General features: G+C 38.1%; 3 protein-coding genes across 4 annotated transcripts in view; 2 read left to right on the top strand and 1 right to left on the bottom strand.

Annotated features, from left to right (window-relative positions):
- rgs7a (regulator of G protein signaling 7a) overlaps nucleotides 1–3,944 on the top strand; it is a 58,770-nt gene extending 54,826 nt beyond the window's left edge. For both annotated transcript variants that reach the window (XM_082144137.1, XM_082144136.1), the window contains 2 exons: nucleotides 995–1,034; nucleotides 3,269–3,944. In XM_082144137.1, coding sequence (XP_082000263.1) covers nucleotides 995–1,015 — 21 coding nt within the window. In that variant the 3' untranslated portion in view covers nucleotides 1,016–1,034; nucleotides 3,269–3,944. The remainder of the gene's footprint in view (nucleotides 1–994; nucleotides 1,035–3,268) is intronic.
- A 2,877-nt stretch (nucleotides 3,945–6,821) lies between these two features.
- grem2a (gremlin 2, DAN family BMP antagonist a) lies at nucleotides 6,822–17,880 on the top strand. Its single transcript, XM_082144172.1, has 2 exons — nucleotides 6,822–7,275; nucleotides 14,631–17,880. Exon 2 carries the CDS (start codon nucleotides 14,632–14,634, stop codon nucleotides 15,214–15,216), a length of 585 nt encoding a protein of 194 aa, XP_082000298.1. The 5' UTR covers nucleotides 6,822–7,275; nucleotide 14,631; the 3' UTR covers nucleotides 15,217–17,880.
- Nucleotides 17,881–18,048: 168 nt separating this feature from the next.
- fmn2a (formin 2a) overlaps nucleotides 18,049–21,701 on the bottom strand; it is a 38,243-nt gene continuing 34,590 nt past the window's right edge. The window contains exons 14-17 of the mRNA XM_082144089.1: nucleotides 19,924–19,975; nucleotides 19,205–19,354; nucleotides 19,037–19,118; nucleotides 18,049–18,926 (exon numbers count right to left, since the gene is read on the bottom strand). Of these exons, the coding sequence (XP_082000215.1) occupies nucleotides 18,900–18,926; nucleotides 19,037–19,118; nucleotides 19,205–19,354; nucleotides 19,924–19,975 (311 nt within the window). The 3' untranslated portion in view covers nucleotides 18,049–18,899. The remainder of the gene's footprint in view (nucleotides 18,927–19,036; nucleotides 19,119–19,204; nucleotides 19,355–19,923; nucleotides 19,976–21,701) is intronic.

The raw sequence follows: 21,701 nt of genomic DNA, 5'->3' as shown, positions 1-21,701 counted from the left end.
GGACACGAATAACTTTTGTGTAAGTCATTCATCAAGCGCACCATTGAAAGGAAAAATGACAGTAGCCTACCCTTGAAAAACTGTACAGTAGGTTATAATTAATTACTGAGTAATGAGAATGTTACAAAGTTTTAAGGCATTTGTTGCTTATGTGTAATGCACGTACTGACAGAAACATAAATCAGCGATTATGATCTGTAGGTTTATAGGGACCTGCTTGAAAAAATGTCTTGAGTCCCTGCATTCTGTTCTACAGTGTCACTCTCTCCTGTTTTTGAATCCAAGAACATGCTTCCTGCAATACCAAAATGTGTATTTTGGGATTGGGGTTATGATAGCATGATGTGAATTAGTTTGTTGCAATTATATAATGATGTTTTATTAATACCAGCAGTAAAAGGGAAGTATTATTTTCATTATTATTTATTTATTATTATTATTATTATTATTTAACAGTTTCAAAAATGAATTAGTGGTGCAAAAGCTCCAGAAAGAGACAATCTGTGGAAATAACTAAGTGTTAAATCTGATACATTTGAATTGACACAAATAGACGGATATATTAGCCTGATTCTATTTGATATACACATACTCATTCAGACACACCATGCTGTAGTCCCTTTTTTCACTCTTTATCTTGTTGACTGAAGTCGGGAAGCATACAGGATCGCAGAACCTCATTTGAAAAGTTCACTCGTAATGTGGTAAGTGGTAGTGGCCCCGCCCCCTCAGTGATGGCTTACCTGACCAATCAGACAGCAGCTCTGGTCAGATGAAGCTTGTTTGGTTCTTTATCCCGCCCCCCCCCAAACCTTGTGATGTCATGTTAATTCATGTTTTCCTACAGGGTTAAGCAAGCTCTTCTCTTCTTGTTATTTGTGTCATCTTTAAATGAAGTGTTTAGCTGTGGTTTTGCATGACTTTGCATTTTGGTCTTCTGTTGCAACAGCTGCCAAAATGTGTACCTGTTCACTTTTCTCTATCTTGTCCACAGAAAAGTAAGAACTTGTTTTGAAGGAAGGCATTTCTTCCAGGTAACCCTGCTTCTCCTTGACCTGTGTGTGTTTCTCCTGTTCGTATCCGTCTAAGGCCCTGTTTACACTAGTGCGTTTTCGTTTTAATATGCATAACTTTTGCTGCGGTTACGCCTGGCATCTACACTACTCCGGAGTTTTCGACCTTCAAAAACGGAGACTTTTGGAATCTTTTGATTTTAGTTTGAAAACTCTGGGGTTGCATTTCAGTTTGAACGGACCAAAACGGAGACTTTTGAAAAGGAAAGCGTGGCTTCCCACATTATGCTACCAGAACACAACAATAACAAACCAGAGCTGTCTCTCTCAATGGCTCTGTAACAGACCAGCCTCGACGACCGTGTAAACAATAACATTGAGATTGAACTGCAAGCTTTGCTGACTTTGTTGTCCTTTTTATTAGCCATTGTGCAGTTAAACTCTGCATTTAATAATACTGCAGCTGCCTACATACGCAAGAAGCAAGCTATTATTAGAGCAATTGGCAGCTGTTTACACTACGCGCATGCCAAGTGTGCATGAATGGTCATGTGGTTTTAGTCGTGTAGCGTGAACAGAGATTTTTTTTCTGAAATGCAATGGAAACGCCAGTATGGAAGAGGATCGTCTTCATTTTAAAGGGTTAGTTCACCCAAAAATGAAAAATCTGTCAGTAATTACTCGCCCTCATGTTGTTCCAACCCCGTAAGACTTTCGTTCATCTTCGGAACACAAATTAAGATATTTTTGATGACGTCACACGCATCACACACATGACCAGCGTCGGCCAATAGTGAGCCTACGTTCTGACGTACAACCCAGAAGCGCTGCGCTGTTACACTACGTGAACTCACTCAGAGGTCCACACAGAGGAAAATGAATAGTTGAATAAAGTCATTATTTAATTTTTTGCACAAAAAGTATTCTCGTCGCTTGATAAACTTGTAGTCACTTGGACTATTTTACCGATATTTTTACTAGCTTTTCTGGGCTGGCAGATGAAATTACATAGAAGCCTATAAAGGAGTGAGCCAGCTCTCAGATATCATCAAAAATATCTTAATTTGTGTTCCGAAGATCAACGAAAGTCTTACGGGGTTGGAACAACATGAGGATGAGTAATTACTGACAGAAGTTTCATTTTTGGGTGAACTTTTGAAACGAAAATGCATTAGTGTAAACAACACTTGAGTAGTCTGGGATACATCTGATGTTTCTGTTGAAGGAAAAGATCACCCAAAAAATATTGATTTATTTTCTTCCATTCAACACAAATGGAGATGTTAGATAGAAAATGTCTAAGCTGATGTTTTCCATACAATGAAGGTGAATGGGGAAAAATATTACAAAGCATCATACAAGTCATCGATATTGCTGTTTTATAAGTCTGTTTTTATACTGTACACTATTCTTAAACTAAATAAAAACTAATACAAATTAGTTTTTTGTTTTTTTTAAGAAATGAATACTTTTATTAAACATCATTAACTCATTGTTCAAAAGTGACAGTAAAGACTTTTACATTGTTCCAAAAAATGTCTGTGAAGTAAATTCTATTCTTTTGAACTTTTTAGGAAGAATCCTGACAATAACATATATCATGGTTTCCACAAAAATATTAATCAGCACAACTGATTGTTTTCAACATTAATAATTAGAAATATTTCTTGAGCAGCAAATCAGCATTATAATGATTTCTGAAGGATCATGTGACCCTGAAGACTGGAGGAATGATGTTGATTATCACAGGAATACATTTTAAAATAATATTAAAATGGCAAACAGTTGTCTAAAATAATAATATAATATTTCACAATATTACTGTTTAATTAAATTTTTGATCAAATAAATGCAGCCTTGGTGAGACTTCTTTCAAAAACATTAAAAAAAACTTACCAATCCCAAACTTTTTAATGGGAGAGTACGTTCAAATATGAAATAATTGTAATACAATTTTATTTATTTTTTTATATATTTTCTATTCAATATTTGAGAGCTACTGTAGAAAACAAAACTTTTAGTGAATAACAAATGACCTCACACTAGAAAGTTTGGAACAGCATGATGACGAGTATGATGGCAATTTATTAATTTTTTAATTTTTTTGGGGGGGGGGGTGAACTATCCCTATAATATAATTTTACTGAAAGGGGTAATTTTCTGTTTAGCATGCTTAAATATTGATATGTTGGCTGTTGTCACTGCCCAATACCATATAAAATCACTTGTCTTCCCCTTTTTGTCTTGTGTTTCAGGGGAAATCTCTGATATCGAAGAGGCTACCTGCTGTCGTCCAATCTTGCTGAGCCTCAAACAATCCACCGAGGATGAGGACGCTGTCATCTTCATCTCTGTCGTCTGATTCCAGATACCCTGGACAACGGACCAAATCACGTGCATGTCCAAGAGACTGAATTTTTACATCAGTTTCTACTTGCTACTTGCTAGTTTCAGTCTTTAAGACAGTTAGACGTGGACTTCAAATATTTGGGAAATGCAGCAATGTCTTTCAAAAGAGGAAAATGATCTTCTTCTCTCCTCTTTTGTCTGTCAGGACTGTCTCCAACTGTAGACTGATCAAATGATGTCAAAACCAGAAAATGTAAAATAATAAAAACCACAGTTAAATATAACAGCGTAGGCACATTGTGTAAAATCGAGAAGCTTTAGACACAGAGATGATCTCTTCCTACTCACATTTCATCTCTTTTTGCATTGATTTTATTGCACTATAAAGGATTTAGCACACGTTTGCTTATCGCACATGTGAAGTCGCATGGGATATATCTGAAAGCGACTGGTCTTGCAATCTGTCTCGTCTGTTCTTCTTTGTTGGCTCCCTCCTTTATTTTTTATACCATATGTAAACACTTTTACTTGAAAATGTATTAAAGTCAATTCGTTGTCTGAAAGCCATGCAGTGATTTCTGTTTCTCGGTGCCCACCTGTATAGCTGTCAATGACAATGTCAGAGCTGTTACGCGGTGGTAGAGCATTTACTCTTGACAGATTTGAGCTGTAGTGCTCCCAAAGGAACGCAGATATGAGTCTAGATTGCATCATGTGCTCATTCCATTGGCAAAGTCACTTTCCGGTCTAATACAGGGCTAAAAGCAAACGGTATTACTGCAGAATTCACTACAATACGTCCTGAATTTAGGTGTTACTTGGTAGGGCTTTAATTATTTACATACATGGCGTACATACCGGTTATGGAGCAGGATAACACCATAATAAAATCAAATTAGTTTATGGTATTCTGATCATTTGCATTTTAGTTACTTTGATCTGCATATAAATAAAACCATATTTAAAACAATTTAAAATGTAATGATCATACTTGCAAGTTTGTATGACTTCATATACTATGGCAAGCCGTTTTAACATTTAATTATTAAAACCTACTAGTATCTATTTTCATGCTACTAGTACTTATTTTTTAGATCCGTACTAGTACTGTAGCATGAAAATAGATACTAGTAGGTTTTAAAGGGATAGTTCACCTAAAAATGAAAATTCTGTCAGTAATTACTCACCCTCACTCCGCATCACACACATGACCAGCGTCGGCCAATAGTGAGCCTACGTGTGACGTACAACACAGAAGCGCTGCGCAGTTTTACTACGTGAACTCACTCGAGGCCCAGAGAGAAGGAAATTAATAGTGGAATAAAGTCGTTATTTTTGTTTACTTTTTGCGCACAAAAAGTATTCTCGTCGCTTTATAAACTTAAGATTGAGCCACTGTAGTCACTTGGACTATATTAACGATGTCTTTAATACACTTTTCTGGGCCAGCAAGTTTCAATCCCTTAGAAGCCTATGGAGGAGTGAGACAGCTCTCAGATTTAATCAAAAATAACTTAATTTTTGTTCCGAAGATGAACGAAGGTCTTACGGGGTTGGAGCAACATGAGGGTGAGTAATTACTGACAGAATTTTCATTTTTGGGTGAACTATCCCTTTAAAGGGATAGTTCACTTTGAAATAAATTTTTGGTATGTTTTAGCTTACCTCAAGGACATCCAAGATGTAGGTGTCTTTTTTTCCGCTGTAGTTTCAATTTTGATATTTTTAGGTCAAACCGTTCTTGTCTGTCAGTCAAATAATGCAGGTCTATGGTCACGGTCTCAAAACACAAGCACAGAGTCCAAATTAAAACAATTCCCCGTCGTCCAAATTAAACAATTCCCCATCGTAAGTTCTGATCTGACGTGTACGCAGACTGGTGCATAGATATATACACACTAGATGTCGCCTTGTCTACGGCAGTTCATCTAGTGTATATATCTATGCACCAGTCTGCGTGCACGTCAGATCAGATCACTCGGACATGGCTGCGTATAAGCGGTAAAAACGATATAAATACTGTTCGTTTTCTCACACAAACCGCTCGTTTCGTGTCTTAGGCCATCAATGTGTACTTACGATGGGGAATTGTTTAATTTGGACGACGGGGAATTGTTTTAATTTGGACTCTGTGCTTGTGTTTTGAGACCGTGACAAAGACACCTACATCTTGGATGCCTTTGAGGTAAGCTAAAACATACCAAAAATTAATTTCAAAGTGAACTATCCCTTTAAGGATTAAATGTTAAAACGGCTTGCCATACATATACTACATTACCTTTTCAGTTAACTTTTTTTTATACATTTTTAATAAAAAAAAAAGATTAATCCAATCTTAATTCTTGGAAAATACATGCTTGCACATTGTCAACTACCTACATTCATAATAAGCTGATTGCTGTTGCTTTTTTAACCACTAGAGGGCAATGACTCCATCCACCAGGTCATTTTCCTGAAGAGTCTTCGAGTTACTGTTTGTATTTTATTATTTGGTCAGTTTGGTGAGAACAGCACTAAATCTTGAGGTCCAGACTAACCTATCCAACACTAACAGTCAGCTCTGAGCAGAACAATCTAGTTTGCTGCTATCAATACAATGAGGAATTTAACATGACATTTGAGTACTTCAGCTTCTTTAGTTTCAACCAAAACAGTCTATATTTGTGTCTGATCATTGTGTACAATGTCTTTTGGGGTGTTTTTATGTTCTTCGCACTGTGGATTGTGTGTGTTCGTGTGATTGAGAGAAAAATAAAAGGAACAAGAGAGGGAGGTTATTCTTATTGTGGTCAAATAGAGATGAGTTCAAAACCACACAAACAACAGAATGAGAGAACGAATAACAGAATAAGCAAAGAAAACCAAAGGAAGAACAGTCAGTACTTTGTAACCTTCCAAGCCAAATGGAGATTTATGGATACACACATTTCAACTTAAAAATGATAAACTGTGGAGTGAAGGATTAATGGTTTTGCATCTAAAAGCTTTTGTCTTTTTAGGCCACATAACACATCTGCTTTGCCTTGTCTTGATGTGCTGTCAAAACTTGTTTATAAAACCATTTTGTATTTGGAAAGACACTCGAGAAAAAAACTTTAGGCAGGACCTCAATAAAGCCACAGTGAAAATTTCCCAAATGTTCCAGAAACCGAGCCCACACTTTTTTTGATTGAACCAATATAAATGTATATAAAATGATCATCTGGATCAAACTCATTGGTTTATCTATGTATTTTCTATATTTACAGAGATTTTTCACTGTGAAACTGCAACTGTGAGCATGTTAACTGCAGCAGTCAAGAGGGACGGGGTTAAACCAGGGATGCAAACTGCAGTTGAGGGAGCGAGAGAGGCAGAGAAACTGAAGAGAGAGAGAGAGAGACAATATGTTTTCAGGACTGGTTGATTAACAGTGGACTTCTGGGGGAGGTATCAGAGAATGCTAGACCAAAAGAGAGGGAGGGAGAGAGAGAAGAGGTGTAGATGAATTTTCTGTAACTTGTGTGCAACTGATGATTTTCTTTCTGCTCTCTTCACACTCACACACTTCTCTTTGGAGAGCCACTGGGATGTGACAGTAAATCAGTGAGAATATGATGCAAAGTCTCACCGGGAAGGACTCAGTGAAACAGAATGCGAGCTGGATGTCATATAAATCAGTGAAACTGGGGAACTATGAGCCATAAAGCGTGACTGCTTCAGTTTGGCCTCTGCAGAGCTTGACTCAAACGGCACACGGCACGATCTTCAGGAACACTTCGAGAAACGTTCTGTACTTCTGATGGATATCCACGCTGATTCTCCACGTCTGGAGCTCTGAGCCTTGGCCGATCTCTGACCTGCTGCTCGACCTTTGACCTCTGAGCGACCTCTTCACGGCGGTAAAACGTGACTCTGGACTCCAGATCTACAGGTACACTCTAAAAAGAAGATTCTTTTATGATTTTAATAGTTCTATTTAGAATTATATCTACATTAAAAAAAATTAATTAAAATAAATCCAAAAGGGAGTTTTTGCAGCCATGCCATAAAATAACCATTCTGGTTTCCACAATGAACTTAATCTTTTTTTTTGTCTTTAAAAATATATTTTTTTCTTCTTAGGGTTAATTTTAATAATCTGAAGAACCTTTTTCCATTATAAAGGGCCTTTAGTGCAATGGAAAGGTTCCATGGATGTTAAAGGTTCGTTGTGGAACTATAGATTCCAATAAAGAACCTTTTTAAGAGTGTAAGGAACTATTTTATGCTGGAATGGTTCTAAAGTTCTTCATAGAACCTTAAAAACAGGAGTTCTAATTGGAGGGTTCTGCTACTGTAACAATCCTAAAAAACCTGGTGCTTTTTAGAACCAATTCCTACTCTAAATCGACTACTCATGTTGTATTATTTTGTATTTACACTTGTATGTAGTTCTTCATAATGCAGATCATCTAACCATAATGTAATGAAACCGATACTGTTCACCTTGAAGAGCAGGGATTGAGTGAGTCTGACAGTGTACTGTATGTTTATTGATGAGGACGTGTGCATGAGAGAGCGTGTGAGGTTGTGTGACAGTTTTGGCTTCAGTCCTGCTCATGCATGTGTGTTTGCGACTGAAATGCATGATTGGCATTATAAAGAAGGCCGTGGAAAAGGATCAGCCGCAACTCAGTTCAAAGTGGTGCCTGCCCCTCAGAGCGCATTAAACCAAGCGGATTTGAGCCTGACAGCCTTTGAGTTTCCCAGTGACCTTCTAAATCCCCACCAATCCTTGATAAACCAATACTATCAAGAATGATGGCAATGTGTGTGCCTTGAGGGCTAGAGTACAATTGGGGGTTGGATGGGGTTATAAAATGGTTAATATTAGGGGAGGTTTTTGATATTGTAATAAGGGTAATTATCATACATTAACAGCAGTAGATGTGAATGGGAAATACACTTGACTGTGTGTTGTGCATGTATTTGAGGGAGCTGAAGTCAGACTCAAAGCATTATGTGACGACAGCCATCAGAGAATTCAGTCATTGATATGGTTGAACTGCTCAACCACACTTTAAACCTCAGCTATGTATTGTAACATGAGTCTGACCCAACAGTCCTAAACCACAGATATTCCATCTACTCTCAGTGATCTAGATACCCATTTACCACATGGTGACAAAATCACACCATGGAAGCACTTTATACTGCACCCTTAGCCTGTGCTTTAGCTGAACTCTAGATTCATCTGGAGTTTAGAAACCTTTTTGTATTACTTGTTTTCTTTGGTCGCTGGTAAATGGTATGATTCACAAGTGGCATTCATGTTTTCAGCTATTTATTTTCTGTTGTTGTGGTGTGGAACGAATACTTTGTACAAGACCGTTAACTGTTGAGTTTAGTGGGTAGCACTGTCGCCTCACAGCAAGAAGGTCCTCGGTTCGTGTCCCGGCTGAGCCAGGAGTCCTTTCTGTGTGGAGTGCTCTGGATTCCCCCACAACTCAAAAACATGCAGTGTTGGTGAATTGGAAACGCTAAATTGTCCGTAGCTGTGAATGCACGTGTGTGAGTCTCAAGCCATGTGATGGGGAGGGTTGGGGAAAGACATGGCAACCTACCCTGGAAAAATCATTGCCAAAAAAAATCCATTGAAAGTCTCTATATGGCGAGAGGAATCACCATCACGTGAGAGAGAAAGAAAATTAATTTTATAATAAAAGTTTCTTTCTTTCTTTCTTTCTTTCTTTCTTTCTTTCTTTCTTTCTTTCTTTCTTTCTTTCTTTCTTTCTTTCTTTCTTTCTTTCTTTCTTTCTTTCTTTCTTTCTTTCTTTCTTTCTTTCTTTCTTTCTTTCTTTCTTTCTTTCTTTCTTTCTTTCTTTCTTTCCCCTCATCTGTAAATATTTCTGGGGTGACTATATATAGATGTTCTAAAAACAACTGAAAGTGGAAATAATATTAGAGGCAATGTTTGACAGCTTATCATGTGGTGGAGTTTAATTCATGCTGCCATTTCAAGGTGTTTACTCAGGAACGCACCTCACAACTTTAGTGACTGGTGGGCAAAACCTCTTATTATCTCATTCGTTGCAATAGTTTCTATATAGAGATATGTGCCTACCGGTCACTAAATTTGTCATCTTTCCAGGAAAAAAATTGCAGACATTTGTACATTTTGTTCAAGTGAAATTATTCAAATAAAGCATGTCTCTGGAAAACACCTGAGTATTAATGGTTTTACACTGGGCTTGTGTAAAGGACAAGGTGTAGTGTTGAGTTGTTTAAATTGCATTACAATATTTCTTTAATCAGAAATGATATCTTCTGCACATGTGACTTTTTTGTTTGGTGGCATGAGGGCTGGATTTGAATAAATGTTAAAGCTTTTCTTGACTCAGAACTGTGTGTAATGCTAATTTCAAGCTGAAGTGTTTAATTTTTGTAAAGTTTTAGTAAAATACTTTCTTCTATCCTAGCTTAAAGGTATGTTCGCCCCAAAAGGGAAAATTCTGTCTACATTTACTCACCCTCAAGTTGTTCCAAACCTGTATGAATTTCTTTCTTCTGCTGAACACAAAAGAAGATATTTTAAAGAATGCCAGCAACAAAACAGTTGATAGTCCCCATTGACTCCCATAGTATTTTCTCAATGGGGCCCATCAACTAAAGGAACTTGAGGGCGAGTAAATGATGACACAATTGTTTTTAGAATTTTTATTTAATATGCAGATACAACTAAAGTGAGCCAAGTGTAGGTTAATTCCCCTCAAAAGAGACAATCAAAACATTGTTCTGTTTGAACAACCAATGGCAGATGGGGGCATGTTTGGGAAAATCTGTTCAAATGCGATCCTTATTTTTGGAAACACACTTCAGCTCTGTATGTGCGTGTATAAATTGCATAAGTATGTTGTAAAGAGATTTTCTTGTGGCAGAGGGAGGTACATAATTGCTGTGATGATAACTCCTGTCAAATTCATAATTTTGTGGCGCCAGTTAGTGTTTATGCATGCGATGGTGTTTAATGTGTGTAAGGGTGTGAGATAGAGAGAGAGCTTCAGGGTTTGACTTGTGGCTTCGTGCGACTGTTGTTTTGGGTTGGAGATGTTGTGGAAGTGTGAGGGAAGGCTCGCTGTGGGTTTTGACTGTGGTTGGTCAAATGCTGGTATCACTGGCTGTGTGGCAGAACATGCTGGCTTCGGCTCAATGAGAAATGCTGGTACTTGTGGTTTGGTTGTGTGTGTATGTATGTGTGTGAGCCCTGTGATGGACTGGCCATCTGTCCAGAGTGATTTTCCCTCCTGTGGCTCCAGCCCTCCCATGACCCTACACAGAGAATAAACGGTTTGGAGAATGGATGGGAAAATGGTTCAAAATACTGTAAAAGTTACTGTACATTTTTTCACAGTTATATTTTTTATTATGTTTTTAATATGAATTAATTTATTTAATTAATTCTTAATTAATTGACTCTTAAGCTACTGTGGATATCATACTACTACATTATAATAAATAAATAAACAAAAGCTACCAGCAATTCTTCTACAGTATATGACTGTGAAGTCACAGTACAGTTCAATTATATATAGTAAAGTGTAGAAATACTAGCGATAACAATAGCAGTGAAAGTACAGCAACTGCATTCGTTTATGCTGTAAATCCACAGTGTTTTTTTACAGTGTGGATGATCTGACGCTGAATTTCTCACATACACAGACAGATGGGAGAGAGATAGAAGGTTTTGTGTTTATTTACTTGCGTAAGTTCCAACTAGACACTGTCATTATCTCCAAACCACAATTTTTCTCAGGGGGAGATTTATGGCCCCTCTGTCTGTGAACGTCTGTGTGTGTGTGTGTGTGTGTGTGTGTGTGTGTGTGTGTGTGTGTGTGTGTGTGTGTGTGTGTGTGTGTGTGTGTGTGTGTGTGTGTGTGTGTGTGTGTGTGTGTGTGTGTGTGTGTGTGTGTGTGTGTGTGTGTGTGTGTGTGTGTGTGTGTGTGTTTCACTTTCACTCCCACAGATCTGAAATCAGTTTCAGGTATGGACAATTGAGCTCTGTGATGTTTGTGCATGTACAGTATGTCACAGCCTTTTGAGTCACTATCACATCCCAGCATTCCCTATTTCTTCACGCATAATCTTGAGCTACCAGTAAACCAAACCTCTAGTCAGCCTGTGGTCATCTGAAGGAGAGAAACCCAAGACTGCTAAACTTTCCACATCCTGATCTAATAACGTTCACATGGTGCTCTCCCCACTGTTTACATGTCCCCTGCATATCTCACCACCGGCATAAGCAAAGCCTTCATTATTTAACCCTGCCTCAGCAGAGACATAAAGGCCACTTCCTTGTAACCTCATGGCTTCTGTAGCGTTCCCTTTTGATGGTTCTGCCCTGTTTATTTGCATGAGCATTCTGGGACTGGTGTAAAAGTAAACAGCATTAATGGCAGCCAGCGACACTGACGGAGGGAGATACGGATGATTAATCCATTCCTTTCTGCCGCCTGTGTGTCACGGTTAACTGTAGCCAATTCTCCCCAGTAACCCAGATTTATAAAGCTTAAAGGGACAGTTCACCCAAAATATTACAATTTCCATCTCATCCTCATGTTGTTTTAAAAAAAGAAATTCTGAAGACTGTGCTGGTCACTCTTTTCCATGCAGTTACAATGAATAGTGACTGAAGCTTTCAAGCTTTAAAAAAGAGCAAAAGCACCATGAGAGTGGTCTATATGACTTGTGCTTTATTTGATGTCTTTTGAAGTCATCTGATAGCTTTCTGTGAGAAATGGACTGAAAGTCCAGTTAGAGAATTGACCTTGAGACTCATATCAGTTCCATTTGTGAATGAAACACTCACACTGGTTTTGCGAACCATATTAATGATTCACAAAAAAAGATTTGACTCAAAAAAACAATTTGTTCATGATTCAGACATCCCGCTCTCGAACTTTCATGAATATGCAAAAATGTCGACATTTTCAGTGAATAACAACTTAAAATTTAGTCTGAACACAAAGTCTTTCTCACACAAAGCTATATTTTAGCTTCAGAAGATTTAAATACGGTTCTTTGAAGACTAAAAGCTTTAGTCCTTTGTGGAGAAAAGAAAGTCATACAGATTTGGAATGACGCAAGGGTGAGTAAATTATGAATTAAAATTTTTGGATGAACGATTCCTTAAATGGAATCAAAAGAACTTATTTTTGGTACTTTTTTAAAGAAAGTTAATGTTTAAAGATAAACCTGACTGAGCAGGATTGTGTTGTGTCTGTGCATGTGTGTTTTCTATCTTTTGGAGAAAGATTCACACGTTTTCTTGACTTGAATGTTGCTTAACTCTTGGTTTTATCATGTGAAAAGGATGTAATAGTCATAATAGCTTTCTGGTGTTGTTCAGCTCCAGACTTTATGTGAGCTCTTTTGGTTGGTCTGTCCAGAAAAACATCCTTATAAAAAAAAGCCTTTGAGACATAAAAACAAATCTATTGAAAGACAGTGTCTTTTAAATGAAATACAACTGTGCTTTATTCTCAATCTACCCAGCAGACAAGATGAAAGCGGATGCTGGCTATGAGAGAAGGGAGAGAGAGAGCATGAATGAAACAGACAATGCCAGTGGTTGTAAAGTATCTGAAATATCAGAGGTTATCAGAGGGTTATCTAAAGCAAAACTGACAGAGGGCACCACGATAAACATGACTGAGGATTCAGACCAAAGACCAGGTTTAACTTTATCAGCATTACATAAGAACTCTGCTTTTTAAGAATAAACAAACTGCTGTGAAACTGCACTCGCTGGTCTTTTTAACCAGAAAGTGCCATGTTATCTCCATGGTTGTATGGTTATATCATGACACAACCATGGATATACCATGCTAATTACTCATAATAATCATTTGTGGTGTCTTATGTTCATTCCAATTTGCCTACTCATGTGTGTGTAGCAGAAGCTTCATCATAATTGCATCTTTAACGGACTGCTTTGTCGCTTAGTTATGTGCAGCCTATAACCGTTTAAACTGCCCTGTCAATCATTTTGTCACATCCTCCACATTAAGTTCAATTGAATTTCCTACCGTTCACAATGCTGTTGCAGATGAAAATAATGAGGATAACAATGAATAAATATTTTTATTTTTATACCAGGTTAGATACTGATTATTAATCACTCAAACCCCTTTATCTAAAGGTGATGATACACAGGGCAACTTTTTGAGCAATGTTGCTGGGCAATGTTGCTGAGCGATTGTTGCTTGGGCACTTTCCCATTGAAAATGGGCAATACATTTCTATCTGGATAATTTAGATCGGTCGTGGGCCCTGTGTCTCATCTGGTTGCCCGTTGACGGCAACATTGCTCAAAAAGTTGCCCTGTGTATCATCACCTTTGAAGAGTGCGTTCATGCCATGGTCTTGCCACGACTTGACCTCTTGCCTGAATTAAAAAAACTAATTTTCGATTGTATATTTTTACTTTTTGGTTTTATTATTATTTGTTATAGGCTATGTTAAATTTATTCTGACGTCATATCACGACCGTTGTAGTGTCCGTGTTCTCACTTTACTGGTTTCCTGCACTATTTCAGTGACGCTGCAACACCGATACTCTGAACATTATGACTTGAACCAGATGCTGATTCCAGCAGAAATTACGGTTTCATTTTATTTTGATGGTCTCTTTAACTCATTCTGTTGACTAAGTAACGTTGCACCTACATGTCTACTAACTCTCATTAGAGTGTTAGTAGAGTATTATTACACTGCAGGGTTAGGGTTAGAATAAGTTGAAATGTAGGCTACTTGTACATTTACTTATAGTCAGTAGAATGTCTGTTGGAGGAGCATCACATTACAAGAGTAAGCAGATATTAAGCAGACAGTCTACTAATACTCTAATGAGAGTTAGTTGACATGTAGTTGCAAAGTTACTTATATAGCATCTGGTTAGTTTATTTTGGTCAATTGTTACTTAATGTGTCTTTAGACTAAAATTAGTAAAAGAGAGATTTTGATAATAGAATTTTTGGGGGTTGCCATAGTGGTGAATGATATTCATATTTCTTAGTAATAGCCAAAGTACTGATTATTTATCGGCCTTCTACTTATGTTAATTGAAATCATACCAATTAACCTGTGTTGTCTGATTTATGAGTAAATGATAGTAAGTAGGTTTAAACATGTACAGTTTACAATTAAACATTTATCAATATATATTGACTGACCATTCATTTGACAATGTATACATTTGAATCAGTTCCAGACGCACTAAAGGTTTCTCTATTTTTAATCTTTCCTCAGGATGTTCTGGAAGCTGGCAATACCTGCCATTTTGGCATGGACCCTTTTTGTCTCTACGGAGACCAAGAAGCCCCGCCCTCAAGGTTCCATCCCCTCCCCATACAAGCTAAAAGGCAATGATTTGTCATCACCATCCCACACACTAGCGTCATTGCCCCAGCACACATCAGCACAACGACAGAAGGGTAAACACGACATGCTGTCGTCGAGTCGCGAGGCCCTGGTAGTCACTGAGAGGAAGTACCTGAAGAGCGACTGGTGCAAAACACAGCCCTTACGTCAAACGGTGAGCTTGGAGGGCTGTCTGAGCCGAACTGTCATCAACCGGTTCTGCTACGGCCAGTGTAACTCTTTCTACATCCCACGCCACCTGACGTCTCAAGCTTCACATCGAAGTCGAAAAACAGCATCCACGCCAGACCACCACACTTCATTCCAGTCCTGTGCGTTCTGCCGGCCAAGCCGGATAACCACGGTCACCGTACGGCTTCACTGCCCTGGGCTGCAGCCACCATACCGGCAACGGAAAGTGCAACGGATCAAGCAGTGCAAATGTGTGTCTGTTAATGTCAATGCTGCATACTGAGAAGGCGCACATACGAAACAATGCTTTAGGGTGTTCTTTTTTGGAAAAACTGGGGCCGCCCCAACAATCAATGTGTGAAACGTGCCAAAGACAACAGCTAATCAGAAGACTGGCCACCTTCATTATGTCTGGACTGTACCGCATTATGCTCTACGGGAATGCTTAATAGCTGCCGAGCAGCACAGCAATGGAAACAATGCTAGATTTTTCTTCTTTTTTTTTTGGACAAATATAAAGAACCTGAGATTTCAACTACATACAAGACTGAAACAGTAAATAACATTCTTGTGTTAAATTAACAATGTTTGACCTTTGACCTCTTGAAAGTTTTCTTTTTCAAAACGGATGGAGCGTCTGTATCCCAGCGTTCTCCTGCCTTACCTCAGCAATGCTGATTCTCTATAGAGTGCAACAGTTGGGTTCCGGAAGTAAAAATCCTATTCATTTTATCCATAGGGAATTGATGAACTTCCAAACCTGTGTGGTCTATGAGGTTGTTAATCGATGGTAAATGCTTTTGTTGAAGCCATCAGTCTACATTATTTCAACTTATTTTTTAAATAATCATGTTTAACTGCGGAATTCCTGAAGAAAAACTACATTACCCATGATTCTGCATTCCACCAATGTGATTCACCTCATTGCTGGGTGGTTTATGGCTTACAACTCTTTAACACAGATTATTTAAAAATACTTCTGGAACCAAGGGCCTCATTTATAATAAATAATAAATCCATGCCAATGTTCATAATTATAAAAACGGTCTTTGACGTGGAAAAGTGCTTAGCCCAATTAGTCCAATCTAAAGCCCAATTTATACTTCTGCGTCGAACTCATGCTGTAGCTACGTCGTAGGCTGTGGGTAGCACATGTAGCCTACGGCGTATCCTGCCGTGCATCTCTCCAAAAATGTAACAACGCGTCAATTTTGTGCAATCTATGCGGACCGCAAGCGCTGTGATTGGTCTGCTAGAACCCCTCCCTCAGGTTTCACACACTCCCTCTGCATGTGTAATTGCTCGTCAACGCAGACACCGATGCAGAGGTATAAATGAAAACTGATGCGTAGCCTACAGCGTAGAGGTACTTATACTTATGCGTCGGACCTACGCCGTTAGCCTGTAGGCTACGCGTCAGTTTTCATTTATACTTCTGCGTCGTTGTCCGCATTGACGTGCAGTTACACATGCAGACTGCTAGTAGGCAGTGTCCACTGGCATGTTGATGGTGTAACCCACAGTATCAAGGCAAAAGCTGAAGAAGAAGCAGCTTTTTGTGTACGTTGTCGGAGAAGCAGCAGCAGTCATGGTGGCAAATAGACAGTGACTTTTGTTGCAGCTTGAGTTGTTAAATATTAAAAAACAGATCATTTATAATCCGCAAGCGGAAATGCGTACGAGGGGATACAACGCTATCGCAGAATATTTTTTTGGACCTGAGGAAGACCAGCAGACCAATCACAGAGCTTGCGGTCTGCATATAATTAACGGGTTGTAAAATTTTTGGAGAGGTGCACGTCAGGCTACGAGTGCTACACGTAGCTATACGGCGTATAAAAGTATAAATCACTTCTTGTCGCTGGCCATTCTCAAGTAAAGGATTTGGACGTTGACTTGTGCTCTTTTATATGTTAATGACATTAATTAGGTGGCATTTACAAGGCAGATATCTGAAACCATCTGAAATCATTTGCCATTTATAAATTTCACATCTAAAAGGGAGGCATACGTTCATTTCGTTCTCTGAGTCACACGTATGCACATTTGAAAAATTATCGCAAGATCAAATGTAGGATGGTTTTTATTTTATAAGTGAGGCCGAAAAAATGGGTGGGCATTGTTGCACTCTATTAAGCTGCGTCCAAAATCGCCTACTCTCTATAATAATTAGCTAGTTCACGGCCACTTAATGAGTATGTTCTGTATGGTATGTGTGGAGTATGAATATAATCTGCACATACTACATTTGCCATGCTGTCATTATCATGTGACCTACCAGCATCAGTTGCGTTCTCGCCAGGTACTTTTTGCCTACTCATTTTTGAGTACTGTGAATTCGGACATACTTCTATTGTCTCATACTGTTTTTCGCCTACTATATAGTAGGGAAGTATGCGGTTTGGGATGCAACCTTGGTCTTGATACTTGAGAACAGTGGAAACTGTTTGACCAGCATTTATCTTCGCCATCTTGTTTTACCTATCCAGCTGTTGTATGTATCAGCAAAAATGAAGGACAGTTGAAGACATGCGAGAATGCTGGGGGACTGTGGACCTTATCGACGGGAAATTAGAGGGGGTTCACTATATTTTGACTAAGCAGGAAATCAGTGGTGGAAAAATGATATTTTGACTTGGTGCTGCCATTGGCTTTGCTGCATCCAATGGAATGATGCCGTTGGTTTCAGTTCATCCAATATGGGCTTACTTTGATCAAGCCTGTTGTTATGATAATTCACAATGTGCACAACATAAACTGAGATACCTTAAAGTCTAACAGACACACTCATTAATGACAATATTTAACAAAATAGCAAACATGTGTAGATAAAGGAATTTATGACAAATCAACCATAGAAAAATCTATGAATATATATATATATATATATATGTAAAATATATAATGAACATCTTCTAAAAAATAAATCTATTATTTCACATTACAATACGACTGTTGCTTTTCAGAATTGTATGCGTCTCTGTGTTGTTTGTAATTATCTTCTACAAATTCCTTCATAAGGAAATGACATCACATAATTCATATGCAGCTGCTCCATTTCATTTCTTATTCATATTTACATACATAAATAACAAAGAAATGATCACACATGAAATACAAAGCTGTCAGCTTTAATTGAAAATACATTTTGGTAAATCTGAAAGGTTATTGCACACAGTGAACTACTGATAACAGCTGTACACACACAATAAAGAATGGCATTTGCATATGTTTTCAACAACTGTTCATTAATACCTCACAGTTCAGTCGTAACAGAGAAATTCACTACAAATCATTCAACGCTGAGTAAATTTCATAGGTTGAAGTAGGTAAACGCATGTAGAGGAAACTATGGATGCTCCAGTTAAAGATTAGGTTGGTTTCTTCTGATGGTTCTTTCTCCTCCTATATGAACCAAGACACTGTGTTTAAGACTTTACACAGGTCAAAGTCGAACATTATATTTGGAGATTGCCATTTCTTTATGTATTCAGTTATTCCATTTTCTTAAGTATCAGTGACAACAAGGTCAGCATTTCTTCATTGGTCGACCTGCATGAAATCTGCTATTTATCTGTTCTAGTTCATTAAATATTGTGGCTTTCTCCTACAAATATATGTGAAGTACATATTTTATGATATTTAAATACATAGAGGGTAGATCTTTCAGCACTATCATGGCATAAAATATGAAAATAAATGTGCAGAATCTGTGTGGGCCTGATTGTTGATTCTACTAAACTGCTTTTGTAAGCATTTATTTCATTTTATAGCTAAAGTTTATAAATAAATAGATAATATTCTGACCATGTCCATGTACTAAAATAATGTAAAGCCTTTAAATTGTCTCATGGCTATTACGTTTATGCTGAAGCAACTGTAAAGTAAAACATTTTTAAAAAGGAGGAGGAGGAATTAAATAACAGGGGAAACAATGAGTTTTGTTGGATTCGGCACAGCAGAAATTCACATCTTCTGTCCCAGCTTGGCTTTCTGAGTGAGAGAAGAAACAGAGTAAGATCCTGGTTGCAATAAAAATGTACACTGTTAGTGTGTGTTATTCATTGTTTGTAATGTGAATCGAGGGATTTTGAAAGACTTACTATTCCTGATGCATGTTTAGGTTTTACGTTGTAGTTAGCCTTCTCTCGTGCTTGTTTGAAGGTCTCTTCTGCAGCTTTCAATCTAAAATAATACACCAATGAAATTCAATATATTACAGTGAAGCAATAAAGCAAACACAACGACAAAAGAGGCATAATATTCCTCACCGCTCCTGCAGTAGGTATTTGTTCTCTCTCTTCCACAGTTCCTTAAAATCTGACGAAAACTCGTGCCACGCTGTGAAGAATGTGCTCGGTGAAACCTCTTTCTCTCCCGCCTTAGGCTTGACCGAGAAAAACACGCTCAGCTCCACAAAACTGGAAAGCATACAAAGAAAAGCATGACACTATGAACAAAATATTACAAAATAAGATTAGAAAGTTTACACTGAGGAATTGTGAAATTGATCGGCTTACTTCAAGCATGTGAAATGTGAAATTTTAGCTTATAAAAATAATGCTCTTACATAAAGAATGACAAGTGTAATTTCTTTTCGCCCACAGCAATCTTTTGGTATGCATAAGTCTAGTACTTGGAAGAAACTGCAATTTTCAGACAATGAACACAAAGTCCTTTAAAATTAATTGACGTGTCAAATTTGCTCTCTTTTTTTTTTCCACTCCAAGATCCAAGGTTTTAAAACTGGAACTTTTTAAAGGAGACAATCTACTAACTGTCAATCAATTATTAGTACGAGAAGTACGGGAAAAACAAAGTTTGAAAAAGAGAGCGACAGAGAGGTGGATGTTAATACATAAACACAACACACACACACACACACACACACACACACACACACACACACACACTCAGAGGAGACAACCAATATGACACAGTAATAAGTGAACAAGACACTTGGCATGATACACTTAGAATGATAACTTACATCCTCTGCGTGTCAGCGAGCTGTTTTTCCTGGAGCTCCAGCTCTGCTTTGGCTATGGGAATAAAAATTGGACAGAGACATTGTAAATGTGACACTGTCTATTGTTTTATACTTTTAAAATGTACTGCTTGTCACTGAATGACAGGTTATCATAAGAAGGATATAAGAGATTTGTTCCAGTTTTAAATTGTATTTCAATCAAAGTGAGAGCTGATTTACGTGAGATTGTGCACATTCATGTATGTATAGGTCCTTGCAGGTTATGATCTTTATGACAAACATAAACCCTCCAGAATCTGATTACACATAAGCCAGTTGTAATCCGCTGACATCAAATTTCAAGGAGCAAATCAATGTAAAATCAGATTTGCAAATATTCTCAGCATTTCATGAGGTATAGTTTGACTGCAGATGGAGAAGCTGGTCTCTGAAGGCGTTACCGCTGTAATGCCAATGACACTTCATTTACTTCTGCTTGGAGAGTCTCCTGGGATCCATTAATAAATTGAATGACGAGCCCAGTGTTCTTACACATTTTCATACCACTCACCACTGCAATTCTGTGGAACTAGAGATTCCCCAAAACACAGATCACTTCAGTTCCCACCTCTTCTGGCCCCAACATGAGATTTACAATTCATTAAACTGACTTAAAATATTGCATTTGTGCTTCAAAAAACGTTTTTTTATTGGTAGCGGTGATCGTTAAGGCAATTATAACTATTACTACTGCTCATACTTGGGGTTGGAGATACTGAATGATCAGACACATTCAAAGTGTTACATTTTGGTGTGTGACTCTTCCAACACCGTTTGTACTATGGACATAAAACAAAAAAGATACCTGAAATTGACTTGTTGAGGAAAGAACAAAATTACTTTTTCTAAGTGATTTATTGCCTGGTAGAAAATTAAACAGGCAAACGATTTATTAGAACTACATGCACATTGAAGAAGGGACTCGAGCCATATCTGGGTACCAGAATATTATACAGACTTGGGCCATAAGCAATTATCCAGAATACTCTAGCAAACACCTAAAAGTACCCTAGCAAATGAGAAACCACATTGCAATACACTGGCAACTACCCAGACCATCTAGAAACCCCTAATAGCCACCCCAGAAGCATCTAACAACCACATAACAACATCCTGCAACTATGTAGAAATCCCTATCATATCAACCATTTGGTAACCCCTTAGAAACCACATAGCAACACCCTGGCAACTACCCAGACCAACTAGAAAGCCCTAACAACCACATCCGAAGCATCTAACAACCACATAACAACATCCTGCAACTATGTAGAAATCCCTATGATATCAACCACTTGGTAACCCTTTAGAAACCACATAGCAACACCCTGGCAACCACCCACACCACCTTTTCATTGCGAGTTTTGCATGGACAACTTTAGCATGGATTCATTTTTCTTACAAAAAGATACCATGGTATTACCATGCTTTTTTGCACAAGGAACCATCAAATAACTTGCCATCTCACACCATAACTGTACCATGCTACTCCCAGTACTTCTTTTGTAAGGAAGCATGGTCTAATTGTACTAAAATGGCTCATCTGGTAGCTATTGTATAATTGTGCCGTGCAAATCTGCTGTACCTGCTGTACCTTTAAATGCATTATCACATTGCTTCTCAGTGCCCAGGGCAGCGGAAATGGTACAGAATTAAACATGGTATCAGTAGAACGAGCGTAGACCAAACAGCACAGAGACAGTCTCTATCGCTCATACACATATACGCACGCCTGTCTCACT

Source organism: Leuciscus leuciscus (assembly GCF_965113295.1).
Source record: "Leuciscus leuciscus genome assembly, chromosome: 17".
In the NCBI taxonomy this organism is placed as follows: Eukaryota; Metazoa; Chordata; class Actinopteri; order Cypriniformes; family Leuciscidae; genus Leuciscus; species Leuciscus leuciscus.
Note: the sequence above shows the minus strand (reverse complement) of the source record. Positions and strands in the feature narration are given on the sequence as shown.

Excerpts from the sequence above, each read along its gene's own strand:
- grem2a (XM_082144172.1), top strand. The coding sequence starts at position 14,632 with ATGTTCTGGAAGCTGGCAATACCTGCCATTTTGGCATGGACCCTTTTT.